The sequence below is a fragment of the Macaca mulatta genome, chromosome 4 (assembly GCF_049350105.2).
Source record: "Macaca mulatta isolate MMU2019108-1 chromosome 4, T2T-MMU8v2.0, whole genome shotgun sequence".
NCBI classification, from domain to species: Eukaryota; Metazoa; Chordata; class Mammalia; order Primates; family Cercopithecidae; genus Macaca; species Macaca mulatta.
In genome coordinates this window covers 11,945,066-11,963,196 of record NC_133409.1, presented here as the reverse complement: position 1 = coordinate 11,963,196, position 18,131 = coordinate 11,945,066, and the positions used below count along the sequence as shown (strand labels likewise).

General features: G+C 47.3%; 1 protein-coding gene across 1 annotated transcript in view; it reads left to right on the top strand.

Moving 5' to 3' along the window:
* Positions 1-18,131, top strand: part of IGF2R (insulin like growth factor 2 receptor) — a 133,347-nt gene that overhangs the window by 69,367 nt on the left and 45,849 nt on the right. Inside the window, exons 11-20 of the mRNA XM_015137631.3 lie at positions 1,043-1,207; positions 3,861-4,001; positions 5,192-5,335; positions 6,424-6,561; positions 7,182-7,329; positions 7,846-8,023; positions 8,486-8,601; positions 9,068-9,236; positions 11,142-11,321; positions 16,486-16,587. Coding sequence (XP_014993117.3) covers positions 1,043-1,207; positions 3,861-4,001; positions 5,192-5,335; positions 6,424-6,561; positions 7,182-7,329; positions 7,846-8,023; positions 8,486-8,601; positions 9,068-9,236; positions 11,142-11,321; positions 16,486-16,587 — 1,481 coding nt within the window. The remainder of the gene's footprint in view (positions 1-1,042; positions 1,208-3,860; positions 4,002-5,191; positions 5,336-6,423; positions 6,562-7,181; positions 7,330-7,845; positions 8,024-8,485; positions 8,602-9,067; positions 9,237-11,141; positions 11,322-16,485; positions 16,588-18,131) is intronic.

Genomic DNA, 18,131 nt, shown 5'->3' with positions numbered 1-18,131 from the left:
GTATAATTATAGTGATGACACTGTTAAAGATTTGGTAGAAATTACAATTGAAGTATCGTTTGCTCTTGATACAGAATCTTTCTTCCCATTTTCTTAGATCATTGCATAGCTTATGATACCAAACCGCAAGGAGGCAGATCACATGGTGGGAGGCTCAGACAAGGATTATGAAACCATCAGGGTTGGGAAAAGGAGGGTTGTGCCCACGGCCCCCTAGTCTGGAAAGGTGCAGGCATAGGATTTCCAGCAAGGAGCAAGTCAGCAAAGCCTCCGAATCTCCGCGTCCATGGGATGGGGACGTGACCTGTGAAGAGCTGGTTTTCAGACTTAGACCTGAACTATTCCTGCTGAGGAATGGGAAGTCTGGGGGTCTCACTCTTGGTGGAAGAAGAGGCTCAATTTGAGGAAGGTGTTAACAGACAGGTGCACTGACGGAGCCACAGAATGCCAGCACTGTTTGAAGATGTGCCGCTAACATTGTTGGGCTGGCATAGGACCTTGGCGTGCTTTCACTGGGAGCAACTGACTGTAGGTGGTTTCCACCCATGTTTTACTTTAGGGATGAGTCCCAGAGAACTTGTCTTGTTCACAGTCGCATCACGAAGTCAGTGGTGCTCAGGGAACTAGAGCTCCATTTCTGTCTTCTTTTCTGCGAGTCCCCAGTGTCACCCAGAGATGTTCAGAAGCCTCTGGGAGCTGATCATAGCCCGGGAGCAGAGGATCCCACTCACTGCCCTTGCGTTCCTCCTGCCTGCCCTTTTAATCTTATCTTTGAAGGCGCTGTACACGGCCTCTGTCAATGTCTCCCAAGGTGAAAGGCACGCTGGCCTGCCAGCCTGCCATCGAGGACTTAGGGTTAAGCATCTGAAGCTCAATAGAAGCCTCTGCCATCTCAGACCCCCAAGGTCTCTAAGAAAGTCTGGACCTGAATTTTTTCACTGGTCAGTTGGCATTGGTCCTGTTCAGTTTCTTCCTTGCTCCTTAGCTGTTCCCCAGTTTTGGTCACGTATGGAGTTTAAATTTCTCCTCTTGAATCGTACAGGTAAAGATGGGAAAGGAAATCCTGTATTCACAGGAGAGGTTGACTGCACCTACTTCTTCACATGGGACACGAAATACGCCTGTGTTAAGGAGAAGGAAGACCTTCTCTGCGGTGCCGTCGACGGGAAGAAGCGCTACGACCTGTCCGCGCTGGTCCGCCACGCAGGTACTGCCCTCCTTGCCGTGTGGGTCTCAGTCCATGTGTTCGTGGAACAATTTCCCTGAGTACTTTTGGAAATGCTGTTACTATTTTCTTTGTCAGTGGGCTGGGTCACAGCCCACCGCCCGCTTTTTTCATGTGGCTGTATGAATTATTAGAAGGAGCATTGGATTGGCAGGTGGAGTATCTGAATCTGAGACCAGCATTATTGTTTTCTGGTCGGGTTACCTTGGGCTTATCATAGTTGAGCGGAAACTGCCCTGCACCTGCAGGGCGTCAGGCCTGTGCTCTGTTGTTTAGAAGCTTACTTGCTTGCTTTTTTTTCCTTTAAAGTTTTTTTTTTCTCTCTTATAACAGCCTTCCCATAGGCCATATTCCCACTTAACACAGGAACTCTCAGGCCCACAGAGTGGAGCTGCGGCTCAGTTGCTGTCTTTTGACCTTGTGTTTTTACCCTTTTACACACTGCCTCTGTTCCGTCTCTGAGGTGGGATCTGCAGCCTCTGCCCCCTGGGGTTCTTCTGTTTGGATCCTCTAGGCAGATGGATGTGTGCCTTGGGCCGCTGTTCACTGGTGCCTCAGTGGTGTGCAGTGGGCTTGTCCTCGAGGCTGAGCTTGCTGTTGCACAGCAGGCACCGGACGAGGTGCCGAGGAGGCAGCAGTGCCCCCCACAGCACAGTCCCTGTCCTCGGGGGCTTGGAATTTAGCAGGAAACAGAGCAGATCGAGTAAGAAGAATGGGAGTCTCAAGCAGGGATAATCTGATGGGGAAGATTTCTGGTTTTACCCTTTTGGCAGCTCAAATTAGTTGTGCAGAAGCCAGTTGCCTCTGTAAGGGGGAGATGACCTGAAGCAGAGAGAATGACTTGCCTCATGTAATTACCAACCAGAACAGTCACAGAACTGCTGGCGGTATGTTCTCGCTCGTAAGTGGGAGTTGAACATTGAGAACACGTGGACACAGAGGGGAACAGCACACACCAGGGCCTGTTTAGGGTTGGGGGCGAAGGGAGGGAACTCAGAGGATGGGTCAGTAGGTGCAGCAAACCACCATGGCACATGTATACCTATATAACACACCTGCATGTTCTGCACATGTATGTCTTTTTTTTTTTTTTTTTTTAGAAAAATAAAACTGCAGCAGTGACAGGACTGCTGCTCCTGTCCTCTGAGCCCCACCTGGTTTGGAAAATACCAGGTTAGAAAGAGGAATGAATCCCTCTTGTGGAGTGTTTGAGAACCTGCCTCACTGTGAACCGCCTGGGCAGTGAGTGCTGGCAGTGCTGTTGTGGTTAAACACCCTGTGCGCTGCAGGGAACGGTGCCGTAATTAATTCTGCCACATGTGTGCTAGTGAAGACACTGGTTTTCTGTGAAGTGGAAAGAGTTCTAGCTGCAGAGTTGGAGACCTGGCTGAGGACTGATGTTGCCACACCCAATTGCGTTTGCTTGAGCGAGCTGCTCTCCCAGCCCGAGTTTCTTCCAGTAAAGTGGGTGGTCCTGTGAGATCCCTTAAGTCAACCTTTTTTTTAAAAAAAAAAAAAAAAAAATCACTGTGTATAAGAGACAACCTAGGACCTGTGAGATAAGGAGAGAGACATTTTTCAATCTGTAGATTTCCTGACACAGCTCTGGTCTCTTGGAATCTGGAGTATTTCGTGGCATTTGCACGGAGATAGCCCTAAGGAAGTTACGAGGGGAGAGCTAAAACTGCTCCTTACTGCTTGAAGAAGTCCCTTAAGACTTTACAGCCCACCTGGCTCCACCCCAGACTTCCAGTATTTAGGGCAGGTCCTTGTTCACATGCACAGTCTTATATGGTTTCTTTTAGGCTGTTGACATTGGAAAGTACTTCTCCAAATGTACTGTATCACCACTGAGGAGTCATGGGGTTTTTGCCTTCCAAACCCCAGTACCCAACCTGCAAAGGGAGCGTTTTCAAATGAGAAGATGTATTTTTATATCTTTACCTCCTTCTTTACACACTTTCTAAGTTACTTCTTCAGCGACTGTTCACCGTGTGGTTTGCTTTTTGTGGATGCCCTTGCCCTCGCGTGCTGCGCTGGTGACACTCAGCTGGTGTCCCCTCACCTCCTGCAGGCGCCTAATCAGTGTCTGCTCACACTCACCAGCTCATGAGTCTTGTGAGTTCAGCGGCCACCTGTGGTACCTTGCTTGTCTTCTGTGGTAGCATGCATTGTGTCCTGCACCGAGTCTGCAGTTGTGTAAGAGGTTGCTGGCTTTTTTTAGCTGCACAGGCCTTCACAGGGGCTGAGCTGAGCTGGTGTATTATCAATGGTGTACCACTCTACTACGGCCCAAGACACAGGATGGCTTCTTGATTTGGGTTTTCAGTTTCTAATTTCATACTGTGGGGCTTGGGAGAATTTTGCTATTTAATTCTCTATCACCCAGTTGGGCCTACTCTTCTGAAGAAGTATTGGGGTGTAGTTTGTTTCTGTCACATTAAATGAGAAACCTGAGAATCTCGGTGAATTTTTGTGCCTTCAGTCTGCCCGGGTTCCAGAAACGTGAGCGCTGGGGATTGAGGGACGAAGTGCTTTGGGAGCTCTGGTCCCTTGACCTTTGGCTTCATCACCATTTATTCTGTGACTCACAGAAATCAGCATTGCTTTCGGCTAAAATACACTTTTGTTACAGAACCAGAGCAGAATTGGGAAGCCGTGGATGGCAGCCAGACGGAAACAGAGAAGAAGCATTTTTTCATTAATATCTGTCACAGAGTGCTGCAGGCAGGCAAGGCGCGCGGGTGCCCCGAGGATGCGGCAGTGTGCGCAGTGGGTGAGTTGTGTCCGGAGGGAAGATCTAGGTGATGGTTTTCTAGGGCATCCAGTTGGGAGTGAGTTAGAAGATCTTCCTGTGGTTCATCTAAGCCTCCTCTTTCTATATTCACATAAAGGATGGTAAAACATTTTTATTCATGAATCAAATGTCGCTGACTGCTTGATGCGCTCTGGAATCCTGAAGTTGGCTGTAGCTTCCTGATATGGGCTAAAGCCATAACTGGGGACAGAAGGAACCATGTGGAAAATACTACGTCATCTTTTGAGTTTGTAACCTGAAGAATATCATTGCCAGTATTTGTGTACAAGTAATTTTATTTTTTTAAACAACTTTATTGCCTAGAATTGTTCAAAAGTTGTGGCTTAAGGAAAGTGTAATCTCAGCTGTAGCCCTAGTGTAGGAGGGGCCTGCATGCTTCGCTTCCTTTTGCTGTCATTGTTTTGGTCCCGTAACTGTCATGTAGAGACTCCTCAATTATTTGATACAGGTATTTAGCACATTCATTTTTGTCTTTTATGACTCACTTTGAAAATGCCAGGCTATGAGAATCTGTTAAAAGCATTCAGTAAGAAATTGTGAGCCTCGGTTGGATTTTAGGAATGACCCTGGTATTCAGAATTGCTGGTGTGTCTTCAAAAGCAGGTTCAGGCATGTCCATGTCTTTACTAAGAAGGACTTCGGAGCAGACTTTTAATCCTTTATAATAAAAAGCAAGTGAACCAAGAAGTAAGTGGCCTCCCGCTTGGGTTGCTAAACAGGTTTCGTTAGTTTCTGCTTTGGATATGAGACACATTCTCACCCTTTGGCTGTGTGGCTGTGCTTTCAAAAGACTTTGTGTCTTGGGATAGCTGAAGCCCCGACAGTGGCGGACAGTGTCAGTTTACAGTTGGCGCTGATGCATGTTGCAAAAGCCATTTGGTTTTTCATTTTGCGTCATTCATGGCACTTTCCTGCTGAGCCTATGGATGACCTTGGAGGACCCCGACGTGGCTGGTAACATCTAGTCAAACGTGGCACTCTAGGGAAACCCATCGGCTGCCCTGGGGGGTTCGGTGGGCTGGAGAAGGGGCTGCACTGGCTGGGTTTGGGCTGATTTCTTCTTTCTTTTTTTTTAATCACTTCTTTGTCCACATGATGATAATTTTTAACCATATCTTTTTTTTTTTTTCCTCCCCTTTCTCTTCCAGATAAGAATGGAAGTAAAAATCTGGGAAAATTTATTTCTTCTCCCACAAAAGAGAAAGGCAACATTCAACTCTCTTATTCAGATGGTGATGATTGTGGTCATGGCAAGAAAATAAGAACTAATATCACACTTGTATGCAAGCCAGGTAAAAATTTTAAAAACGATGAAATCTTTTGTTGGGTCCTGCCAGAGGTCCTGCATTCTTCATATCTCTGTTCCTCATCAGTCACTGCAAAGGTGATCAGACAGATTGGCATGGTGTTAAGCATTTTGAGTTCCAGAATCTTTGGTGATGGGAACTAGGTCATTTGGATTTTTCCCCTCATCCCCTCCCCAAAACCAAATGAGAAATGGAGAAACCAGATGGCGTCAGAAGGAAGTGTTGTGGGTCTCGGCACTGCATCCTCTTCCTCGGGACTGATGCGGGGCCAGTCATGCGGTTACTTAACTTCCTCCAAAGGGGAAAAAAATCATAAATGGTTTAAAACATTGCCCATGATCTCACCACTTAAACACAATGCTAATTTTCATTACCTTTATTTATAGGTGTATGTTTTTACGAAGTCAAAACTTTTATGTTAACAAATCTTAATGTTTCTCAAAGTGTAGTATTTTGTAAATACTCTTCTGTGTTTCACAGTTCTATTAATAATTTTTAGGAACTTCCTTGTTGACATGGTGTGGTTTTACTATTTTTAAACATTTTTCTGATTGTTGGATTAATAGCACGTTTCCAGTATTGCTAATCATGCCATTATGTATCCTCTCTCTACCTCCCATCGAAATATTTCCTTTGGATAAGTTCCCAGCTGTGGGATAAAGTCAGAAGCTAGGATCATTTTGTTTGTTTGTTTGTTTTACGGTAAAATATACAACATAACATACAATTTACCATCTTAACCACTTAAGTGTGTAGGTTGGTGACATTGTTGTGTAATACCATCATCATCCATCTCCAGAACTTTTTCATCCTCCCAGACTGAAACTCAGTTCCCATTAAACACAGCTCTCCATTCCCTCTCTTTTACTTTTTGTCTCTATGGATTTGACCGTTCTAGATACCTCATATAGATGGAATGCTACAGTATTTGTAGGGCTGTTTTTTGACCCTTCCATGCATTCTACCTCATTTCCTGCTGTCCCTTCCAAGTCTACTTCTAACAGAGAAGAATGAGGGAAGATTTTTTAGGAATGAATGGATTAGTGATCCCCATCTCTTTTCCCCATTGACAGGTGATCTGGAAAGTGCACCAGTGTTGAGAACTTCTGGGGAAGGCGGTTGCTTTTATGAGTTTGAGTGGCACACAGCTGCGGCCTGTGTGCTGTCGAAGACGGAAGGGGAGAACTGCACGGTCTTTGACTCCCAGGCAGGTCTGTGTCCAAGCAGGACCTCTGTGTTAATGTGACTTGGAACCACTTAAGGTTTTTTCCTAAACATTCTCTGTGAGGTTTTCAAGGTAACCTGCCTTAGAATTTTATTCATGCTGTTTGAACACAATTCTGAACAGCCGATGTTTGGGACTTATTTGAGATATTGAAAATACTATCTTAAATTCATTATTGAGGTGGGTTTGCTGAATGTAAAACTTTTGGAACTCAAGGGAGTAAATTAGGTTTGAAAAGGCTTTCACGTGAATTCTAAGGCAAGAAACCTCTCTGAGGGAGACCTTACAAGAAGGCCATAATATTGTGCTCATCCTACTTTGAACGTGCTGGTTGTTTATTAGCCAGCAGTTATGGGCTTTTTTGAATAGGGCTTCAGGCTAACCCCGTAGAAGGGAATGGTGGAGTTGGATCCATCTCGAAGGAAAATGTTAGTAATCGCGGTTCTGGTGGCCTCAAGGGGCAGTGTCTCTTCTGCCTCCTCCACTTCTTCCTGCCATTGGGAGCCTCCTGGGAAGGACCTCTGCCTTTCAAACTGTGGGGTGAGACCACTCTGTTAACTGTTCCGACTGACCTTCCATAATTTTACTGTTTTTCTTCTTTTTTAGGGTTTTCTTTTGACTTGTCACCTCTCACAAAGAAAAATGGTGCCTATAAAGTTGAGACAAAGAAGTATGACTTTTATATAAATGTGTGTGGCCCAGTGTCTGTGAGCCCCTGTCAGCCAGACTCAGGAGCCTGCCAGGTGGCAAAAAGGCAAGTAACTAGCTTCTCAGTTCTGTTTCATCCTTAGGTATTACGTGCTAACAAATATTTTTTTCAGGAATAGGTGTGTTCTCACTTAATGTCATCGCTTTATGACAAGCATTTAAATAGTGATGAGACCTGGTCTGAAAACTGAAGGACGTTAGGAGTTTAATTTCCCAGAGGAAGGAGCAGGCCCGTCCTTGGGAAAGAAGGGTGGATTGAGGTCATGCCTCACTTGTGTGCATTTTGCGCTTCTCATTTCCTAGATATTTCTGTGCGTATTTCTGCATTCTGTGTAGCTTTAGTTCGAATGAAGTGAGTTGTCTAAACCAGTGGTGCCAAGAGGAGATTTGGGTCCCAGTGTCCCTGCTGCAGTTAGAGACCTTCTGTGGGTTCCTGTGGTCTGCAGCCCTGGCCTGGTTCTGGTGACTCCCCACGTCGCTCACGGGCCCTCCCTTCAGTGTGGCAGCTTTGCACTGCTTCTGCCCTCAGGCCTTTGCTGAGAGAAATGTGTGTTTATTTCAGTGACGAGAAGACTTGGAACTTGGGACTGAGTAATGCAAAGCTTTCGTATTATGATGGGATGATCCAACTGAACTACAGAGGCGGCACGCCTTATAACAACGAAAGACACACACCGAGAGCTACGCTCATCACCTTTCTCTGTGATCGAGACGCCGGGGTGGGCTTCCCTGAATATCAGGTAGGAATGTTTGTCCCTCATCGCGCTCCCTGAGGATACTCGCGCCTGTGCTGGGCCTTTCATTGAGAGGCAGAGCTTGTGTCAGTCTGGGTTTCTGGCCAAATCATCACCATAATTAGATTTGACAGGGTACCTAGGCAGTATTAATTTCTTAAGCTGTTTATTTAGTGGGTTGTGCACCTTAATAACAGCCCACAAGCCTGTCAGTTTTGGGTACAAAACATGCAAAAGCATTTAAAAAATCCTGAATTAACCCCCACTTAGCAGAGGCTGAGTTTTCATCCTGATATATTACTGAACAATCTTCCTTTAATAAAATGAAGGGAGATGGGCAGAGTAGGCTTTTTTTCACAGTTTCTCATTGGGAACACTGGTCTTATCCTTTTTTGAATCCTGGCTTTATGTCATGGGTCTTTCTCTTTTTGCCACCCCTCCCTGCATTTCTCTGCTGCCGTGGATCAGGAAGAGGATAACTCCACCTACAACTTCCGGTGGTACACCAGCTATGCCTGCCCGGAGGAGCCCCTGGAGTGCGTGGTGACCGACCCCTCCACACTGGAGCAGTACGACCTCTCCAGGTGAGGCAGAGTCAGCTGCTCTGTCTTTGGCCTGGTGCAGATGCTGAGGTTGCGGGTGTTGCTGGCGAGCCTGTGACTGAGCTGATGATGGGGAGTGATGCTGGCTCTGGGGCTGCAGGACCAAGGTGGGGCATTTTCAGCAGAGTGAATTCTAATAACAGTCTGGTCGCCTTTGGGATAGCAACCAGTCTTGGCCACAGCAGAGCCTCAGGCTTTAGCTTCATCATTTAAACCAATGACTGTCAGTTCAGAGGCATGGGGGACAGTTAAGGTCCACTGCATACTGAGTTTAGCGAAGGTTGAGTGTAATCCTGGTGCGTCATGAGTCCAGACAGGCCAACTTCTGGTTGTGTGATTGGTGGAGCATGCTTTATTTGGTAGCTTTACTTCCCCAACTACATAGAAATAAATTAGACTGAAACGTGTAAGCTCTTAAAGAGCGTATAATTTTGCTTTGAAATTTTAGTCTGGCAAAATCTGAAGGTGGCCCTGGAGGAAACTGGTACGCCATGGACAACTCAGGGGAACATGTCACGTGGAGGAAATACTACATTAACGTGTGTCGGCCTCTGAATCCAGTGCCGGGCTGCAACCGGTATGCATCGGCTTGCCAGATGAAGTATGAAAAAGATCAGGTGAGTCTGTTTTCACTGCTTGTCTCCTTTGCCCTCCTAATTCCGTGACTTAGTGGGAGGAGGTGGTTATTTTGGGACATCCAGATCAAAGGCGGCACAGCTGCTCGAGAGAAATCCTCTGAGTAGGAGTGGGGCCTCCATGTGAACTCGTCTGCCCCCTGTAGGAGCACAAGTGTGTCACACAGGAATCATCGTTCACGTGGAGAATGCTGTGTTGGAGACCTTTGATCACACAAAGGGCAGAGGAAGCACCGAATGGTTATGTCTATCCTGAATTCAAAAGCGTCTTTAGGTGCTTTCAGCAGACACCTGTGAAAAAGAGAGTTTTGCTTCCAAAAGCTCTTGCTTCTGGATTGATTAGGGGGAGAAAGCGGTTTGGGAGAGTTGCTGTGGATGAAATAGATTCCAGCACGCGCTCCCAGTCGCTGCAGTTCGTCACTGGGTTGAGTGCAGTCACTGAAAGAACATTTGCCTGTCTCCTGTGGTCGCTGTGCGTGATGAATCCTAGAATAGAGATGTCTCTGGAAGTTGGCTTCTGTAAAAATAGCATGTTGGGGATGTACTTTTCTTAGTGTATGCTAATGGCAGCCTGGAGGTTTTTGAAAGGAAGGTGGCAAGTGTGCTCTGGTGATTAGGAATCGAGTTCCTGGTTGTGTTTACCTGTGTACATGTGTGTTCTTTACTGGAGCAGTGACTTCAGTGTACAGTCAGTCCTCATTATTCACAGATTCTGCATCTGTGAACTTGCCTATTTGAGAACACTTGTAACTCCAAAATCACCGTGCGGAGCACCCCCTCAGTCATTGCTGGAACGAGTGTAGTGGCCCAGTGTGCATAGTGCCCGACAAGCGTGTTCCTGGTTGATGCTGAACAGGGGGATGCTCTGGGCTCATTTCTGCCTCACCCTGAGACGAGCAGAGGATGGAGAGGGCGAGGCAGTGCAGTGCAAAAGCTCCAGCCCTGGGGCCAGTTGGACGGGGTCTGAATTCCACCTCTGGCATCTCAACTCACAGATGCTCCAGAGCTGGAACTTCCGCGCTGCACTGCCTTGTAAGGTCTCCCTAAGAGAAGTTTCTTGCCTAGAATTCACACTAAAGCCTTTTCAAACGTGACTTATTCCCTTGTGTTCTGAAAGTTTCGTGGGGCAGCCTCAGGTGAGCCACTTAATACTCCTGAGCCTCGTTTTTCCTTTTGTAAAATAAAGAGAATAGAATCCATCAGCATGAGTTGTCTTGGGATTTCAGATTGTAATCTGTGTGTAATAGGTTTGTTTGCCTGGTATACAGCCAGTCAGCACACTGCGACATTGGGGATTACAGCTGAGAGAGAGTTTAATTGTAGGGCAGGCGAATGAGGAGATGAGAAGAAACCTCAAATTCACCTCCCCAAGGAATTTGGGTTTAGGGACTTAAGGGATTTGGAGCGGGCCAAGGTGTGGGGATTGTTTATTGGTAGAAGAGTGCCGGGTGAAGTCATGGGATGGGGAGATGAAGAAACTGCATTTGGCTCCCTGTAGGAAGGTGTCAGTCGTTCCACCGGAATTCAGGATCCGAAGAACATCTTACGCAATTCTTGAACGAAAGCCTTATGATTCTAACACCAGTGATTCTTTCGGTAGCAATAATGGGGATGCGAGTAGTATCTAGTGCTACGTGACTTTCAGTTACAGCCAGCATGCAGCCTGATTGCTGCTTAATTGCGTGCCCGGAACCCAGCATGCAGTTGTTGTTAACTCTTTGAGGATGGTTTCCTATTCCATATGTAATAAGGGGATTTCCCCAGGAGCAGTGGTTATGTATTCGATAATTCATTGTTTGCTGCAACTTTATAGAATGTAACCACCACCAATAACAAATTGACCGTATCTTCCGAGGGAAAAGCCTGACAAGACTGGTTTCCTTGCAGGGCTCCTTCACTGAAGTGGTTTCCATCAGTAACTTGGGAATGGCAAAGACTGGCCCGACGATTGAGGACAGCGGCAGCCTCCTTCTGGAATACGTGAATGGATCGACCTGCACCACCAGCGACGGCAGACAGACCACATACACCACGAGGATCCATCTCGTCTGCTCCAGGGGCAGGCTGGTAAGGCACTGCCGCTGGCCGGTGACCTTCACTGCTGCGTTTTTTGACTGAGCGTTGCCTTGTGTGTCTCTTGACAGAAACGGTCTTGGAGTGGGTGGTGGAGTTAGGCCAGTCTTAGTTCTGCTCAAGGTCAGCCTGCAGTATATATGTGCACAGGCAGGGAGTGATTTGTGGTGCCTTCATGGCTGCGATTTCTGAAGTGTAAGCCACATCTTTTGCTGCGGAGTTGGAGGCTGTGGTGACAGACACTGTTTCATGGATTTTCTTTCTGAGTCATACAGACATTATCTTGCCTCTTAGTTCTTGTGAGTTGAGGATCGTGGCAGTGGAACGGGGCTTAGAGATAGTTTGGTCCTGTAGGAGCCGAGGGAAAGCTTCCCTTTCACCCTTTGAAGTTTCCCTGAAAGTCAGCTGTCAACAGGAGAAAAGACATTAAAATGTTAACGTGTGTAGCACCGGGGAGTAAATAGCAGGAGAAAGATGACCCAGTAGCCTAATGCGACACAGAAGATTATGTACCCTATTTCACAGGGGAGAGGGAGATGGGGGATGCAGACAGTTCTTTTGAGGGGGCAGCAAATGATTATTTGGGAGAAAGAATGGACAGAATGGACAGAAATTAACTTGCAAATGATTCTCTTTGGAGCCTGAATGAGGAAGGCATTATCTTGTGAACAAGTCTGTCCAGGTGTGGTTGCTGTCCTCAGTCTTCTTTTGTGGGATAGATAATGAGAGTTTCTTTTGGAAAGAAGCCTTCTTGGTCAGGTAAGGAAATCCCAGAGAAAGTCCCTCGCTGTGCTTGGGGGTGGAGGTAACAAGGCACAGTTAAAAGGACGACCTTGATTCTCAGGCAGCTTCTCAGCATGTCAAAGCACCAGTCCTTGAGGTATTGCGTTCTGAGCCCCAGCAGCCCAAACCACAAAGTCCACAGATAGGAATCTGAGGCTTGATATATCTCAGGCCTATGGGTGAACAATGAGGGTTGTACGTGTAATACAAAACAGGAATAAGAAATTAAGGCTGAAGGCTGGGCATGCTGGTTCAGATCTAATCCAGCACTGTGGAAGGCCAACGTGGGAAGATCACTTGAGGACAGGAATTGGTGACCAGCCTGGACAACATAGTGAGACCCCCATCTCCAAAAAATAAAACAAAATTCAGCCAAGTGTGGTGGCTCATGCCTGTAGTCCCAGCTACTCTGGAGGCAGAGGCCGGAGCACTCCTTGAGCCCAGGAGGTTGAGGATTCAGTGAGCCATGATTGCACTGCAGCCTGGGAGGCAAAGCGAGCCCCTGTCCAAAAAAAAAAATGGGAGGCAGAGATGGAAGGATTGTTTGAGCCCAGGAGTCTGAGACTAGCCTGGGCAACCTAGTGAGACCCCATCTCTTCAGAAAAAATTTAAAAATTAGCCAAGTGTGGTGGTGTGCACCTGTAGTCCCAGCTACTGGGGAGGCTGAGGTGGGAGGATCACTTGAGCCCAGGAGGCAGAGGTTGCAGTGAGCTGAGGATGTGCTACTACACTGCAGCCCCTTGGCAACAGAGCAAGATCTTGTTTCAAAATAATAATCAGATCAGCAACTTCAGCAAAGTCTCAGGTTACAAAGTCAATGTGCAAAATCACAAGCATTCCTGTACACCAGTAACAGACAAACAGAGAGCCAAATCATATACCCAAAGGATTATGAATCATGCTACTGTAAAGACACATGCACATGTATGTTTTTTGCGGCAGTATTCACAATAGCAAATACGTGGAAAGAGCCCAAATGTCCATCAACGATAGACTGGATTAAGAAAATGTGGCACATATACACCATGGAATACTATGCAGCCATAAAAAAGGATGAGTTCATGTTCTTTGCAGGGACATGGATGAAGCTGGAAACCATCATTCTCAGCAAACTATCATAAGGACAGAAAACCAAATACTGCATGTTCTCACTCATAGGTGGGGATTGAACAATGAGAGCACTTGGACATAGGGCGGGAAACATCACACACTGGGGCCTCTCAGGGAGTGGGGGGTTGGGGGAGGGGTGGCATTAGGAGAAATACCTAATGTAAATGATGAGTCAATGGTTGCAGCAAACCAACATGGCATATGTATACCTGTGTATCAAACCTGCGTGTTGTGCACATGTACCCTAGAACTTAAAGTATAATAATAATAAAAAGACATTTTAAAATCGTAATAATAAAATGAATTAAGGCTAGGAGGTATAGGAGGTGAGTGGGATTGCTGTTGGCCCTGAGTTCCTTAGCCAGAGGAGGACAGCAGACCGTGTGGAGTTTGCTTTGCTCTTCTCTCCATGGAAATGCTTTGGGGCCATTTTATACAGTCCCAATTGCTTCTATTTTTTAATTGGGGTAAAATACATATAATATTAAACTGACCATTCTGACTGTCTTTGGGTTACATATATTATACACATCTCTAGTGTCCTGTGTTTATCACCAGTATCCATGTCCAGGACTTTTTTTCTTTTTTTGGGACAGGGTCTTGCTCTGTCGCCCAGGCTAGCGTGCATTGGGTGCCATCATTGCTCACCGAATCACTGCAGCCTGAACTTCCTGGGCCCCAGTGACCCTCTCACCTCAGCCTCCTGAGGAGCTGGAACTACATGTGGAGTTACCTGTAGTTACCAAAATGGTTTTTAAAGCTTTTGTAGAGATGAGGTCTCTCTATGTGGCCCAAGCTGGTCTTAGAACTCCTAGGTTCAAGCAGTCCTCCTGCCTCAGCTTCCTCAAGTGCTGGGATTATAGGTATGAGCCACCACACACAGCCTAGAAATTTTTTGATAGTCTCAAATCTAATTTGGAAAGGAGAGCTTTATTTCTCATAAAGGTTTGCAGCCTGCAGGGTGGCCATTTCTGACAGGCTGGGAAGCATAGCCTCAGGCCAAAAGCCAGAAACAAGCACTGGGAGGGAGGAAGACTAAGACACGAATGGATGCTGAACACGTTAGTCAAGTATAGATATTCAGCAGGTTACAGGAGCAGCTATGCATATTCATGAAGGGATGGCATGCACACGCGTGGTAGGCAACATGTATGCAGCATGTGTCCCCACATTCATTTTGGGTTGGAGACGTAACATTTAAATATATTACAGTTAGGCCCTGTATGTCGAAAGGTGAAGCAGAGGGCATGAAGGCCCTCTGTGTGCAGCCTCCGTAGACGGCCAGGACCACCTGGGAGTTGTGGTCTCTTATCAGGAGGGAATGCTGATCGATATTGTGTTGTCAGAACTGCAGAAAAGGAGGGACATTGTCAGGCGGTGGATTGATACCAGCAGCAGAGTCTTTGAAAAGGGCCGGCTTCTGTTTGGCACTCAGGGAAGAGAGCCTAGCAGTTAATGAGGAGAGGGGTGTAATGAGGTATGTCTCACCTCTCACCTGTTATGGACAGGAATGCAGTTTTTAAAGTTTCTCTGGGGTCCCCTTGGCCAAGAGTGGGGTGTGTTCAGTCAATTGTGGGGCTTAGGATTTTATTTTTATTTCTTATTACCTGTAGTTTTAGGTTTATAGCAGGGTCATGTGTTTTTGAGAAATTATCAAATGGTTACGAGAGTGGAGAGACCGGAAGCCATGTTCATTATCAACTAAATTATTAACAGTCCGTTGTTAAGGGTGTGTGGCAGCTTCCTCAAGCCCCACTGAAAAGAGCCAGCAGGATGCGTTCCACCCTGCAGTGGCCCAGTGGGTGCCGCCTCACTCGCCTGCCTGGTCCGCTTTGTCGCTGGCTAACGCTCTTTCCTGAGCGACACTTCTTTAGAGTTGGAGATCTCTGTGATCAGGGAATGAATGACGGGCAGGCTGAGCTTGGCCCATGCTCTCTGCAAGAGGTGTTCTGTCCGGGTTGTACACACTCTCCTTAGGTTCACCTGAGCTTGGGCCGCCCACTTCTTTCAATCTCAGGAGGGATCCAGGTTCCGTGTTGCACAGGGAGATGCCCAGGTTGCCCAGTTCAGCCTGGTGGTCTCTGTCTTGGGCATGTCTGTGCATTCCCTACCTGTGGACCGCCCCCTCCCTCTCTGGTTTCTGGTTGCCGTTGAGACACTCGGTAGTTCCGGAAAATTGTTGAATCCTTAGTTTTCCAGCTTTTCTGTGATACCTTGTTTAGTTTACAGAGTAACTTCATGTTGTTGTCGTGTCTGTCAGCACTCACATGGGGCCTGCTGCACAGCAGCGGCACGGGAAATACACTCACTGAGGGATTCAGGGCCACTGTCCCAGGGGTTTGCAGTCACAGAACTTTCACAGGCTAAAGCTCAGTCCCTTTCACAAGCACATTGTGAAGTGGAAGGAGCAGGTGTGTTTTTGTTCTGCTGTTAGTGTTGCTGAGGCCTGCAGTGGGTGGGGGCTTTCCAGGGCAGAGAGCGCTTGATGGGCAAGCCACTCAGTGTCAGTGGCTGTTGTTCCTGAACCCGTGGCCCTGGGCAAGTGTCTTAACTTCGTTGTGCCTCGGTTTTCTCATTTGTAGGCTGTGTCTGTGGGTCATTGTGAGGTGCAGTTGAGAAATGCTAACAAAACTCAGTGCAGTCCTGGTGTGTGATAAACACTCCCTGATTGGCAGCTCTACCATGGCCTGTGTGGTGGTGGTGCTGTCACCAACCCAGTAGCTCTCTGGGGTAGCTTTTCATGGACACATACACACCAAAGGGCACACAGATGATAACGTGACACAGCTGGATGAGTGTCCACAAACTATACATCAAGAAAGGACATGCTACCCGCTAGGAGCCGTCCTGTGCCTTCCTGACCTCTGACAGCACAGACCAGTGTTGCCTAATCCTGAGCTGATGTCAGTGAACCCTGTGTACTATTGCCTTTGTATATGGCTTCTTGCATTCAACTTTTTGTGTAAGGTGCTTCTCAGAACCTTGGACTCAGACCTAGGTTTGGATCCAAATTCTACCATTTACTGCTGGTGTGATTTCTATATTTCTGAATATCCAAGCGTAAGAGATTATTTTGCCTTCATAGGGAGAATGAGAACATTAAATTCTAATTAGGTAATGCACATTAAGTGTCTAGCTGTATTGGCTGACTCATAATAAACATCCAGAAGATTTTGGCTATTTTTATGTCTCAGGCTAGTATTCTTATGGTTAGATCAAGTTCCATGTTACTGTATTAACTTTTACCCTGGATTTGCCCTTTCAGAACAGCCACCCCATCTTTTCTCTCAACTGGGAGTGTGTGGTCACTTTCCTGTGGAACACAGAGGCTGCCTGTCCCATCCAGACAGCAACGGATACAGACCAGGTATGTGTGCTTTCGCCTGGCCCTCGTGCTGAGCTGCCTGATAGACATCGTCAACTCACCCCAGTGTTCCAGCTCTGAACTGACCCCTGCCCCTTCTTTCTGAATCAGTTACTGCGTTGCATTGACAGTGGGTGTCTGCAGGTCACCCTGAGTTCCTCTCCACCCCCAGCTCCCAGCTCCTAGCTCCTGGGATAAGAACCAGGTCCCTCAGTCTTACTCTGCCCACTGTAGTTTCCTTCCTTTTGTTTCCATTCCTTTGTTTCTCCCATGTGGCAGTGGCATCTTGGTGGGCTCTGGGGCTTCTGCACCACTGGCAGATGTCTGACTATTCGATATGTCACTCCACACCTAAATCATCTCAGCGCCTGTCCCCTAGAGGGTAGAGCCCATATGTTTTAATGTGACCCTATCCATAGAGCACAGCCTGCAGGTGTTAATGGGATCCTGTCTATAAGGCCTGTGTGTCTCGTCTGTGCATAGGCCAGAGCCCACAGGTTACTGTGGTCTTGTCTATAGGGTGAGGCCTGTGTGTCTCACCGTGGCCCTGTGTGTAGGCCAGAGGCCACAGGTGTTACTGTGCCACTCGAGGCTCTCAGTGCCTACTGTGTCCTCTGGCTCTTCCCGCCCTCTTCCGGGTCCATGCTCTCCCCTTGTTGAGTGCACCCTGCAGGGCATAGCAGTAAGCTGCTCAGCGACGTTCTCTCTGACCTCCCCAGGGTAGTGAGTTGTTTTCACAGCACCGTGTATATTTCTTTATGGTGGGACCTGTTTGCCACTTCCTGTTCTAAGCTACACCGCAGACTCTGGCAGCAGAGACCAGGGCTTTTCTGAACCAACAGCCCCGGCACAGGGCCCTGGCTTTGTAAGTGCTCAGTGAGGGCAGGATGTCGGGCGCCCTGTTCATGGACAGTGTTTCTGCGTCTGTGGCCACCGCCCCCTTCCCTGCATGCAGTGGACAGAGGGAGGCCCAGGGCAAAGTTAAATACGGAGAGGAGAGGATATCATTTGACAGTCACCTGACCATACGTCCCATGATTACCTTAAGGGAGTAATTGAGACAGAAAACAGAACATGAGTTTTCTTAAGATGTTTATTTTCTTTAAGAAACTAATTTATGGGCTGGGCGCGGTGGCTCACGCCTGTAATCCCAGCACTTTGGGAGGCCGAGGTGGGCAGGTCATGAGGTCAGGAGATGGAGACCATCCTGGCTAACATGGTGAAACCTTGTGTCTACTAAAAATACAAAAAATTAGCCGGGCCTGGTGGCGGGTGCCTGTAGTCCCAGCTACTCAGGAGGCTGAGGCAGGAGAATAGCGTGAACCCGGGAGGCGGAGCTTGCAGTGAGCTGAGATCGCGCCACTGTACTCCAGCCTGGGCGACAGAGTGAGACTCCATCTCCCAAAAAAAAAGAAAAAAGAAAAAAAGAAACTAATTTATGAGTCTTATGTTTCCTCTCCAACTTTAGGGAGTAACAGTAGTCTTCTTAGAGAAATACGGTAGCCTTAACAGCTTCCAGGTGAGTGTCATCTCTGAGTCTGGGCTCA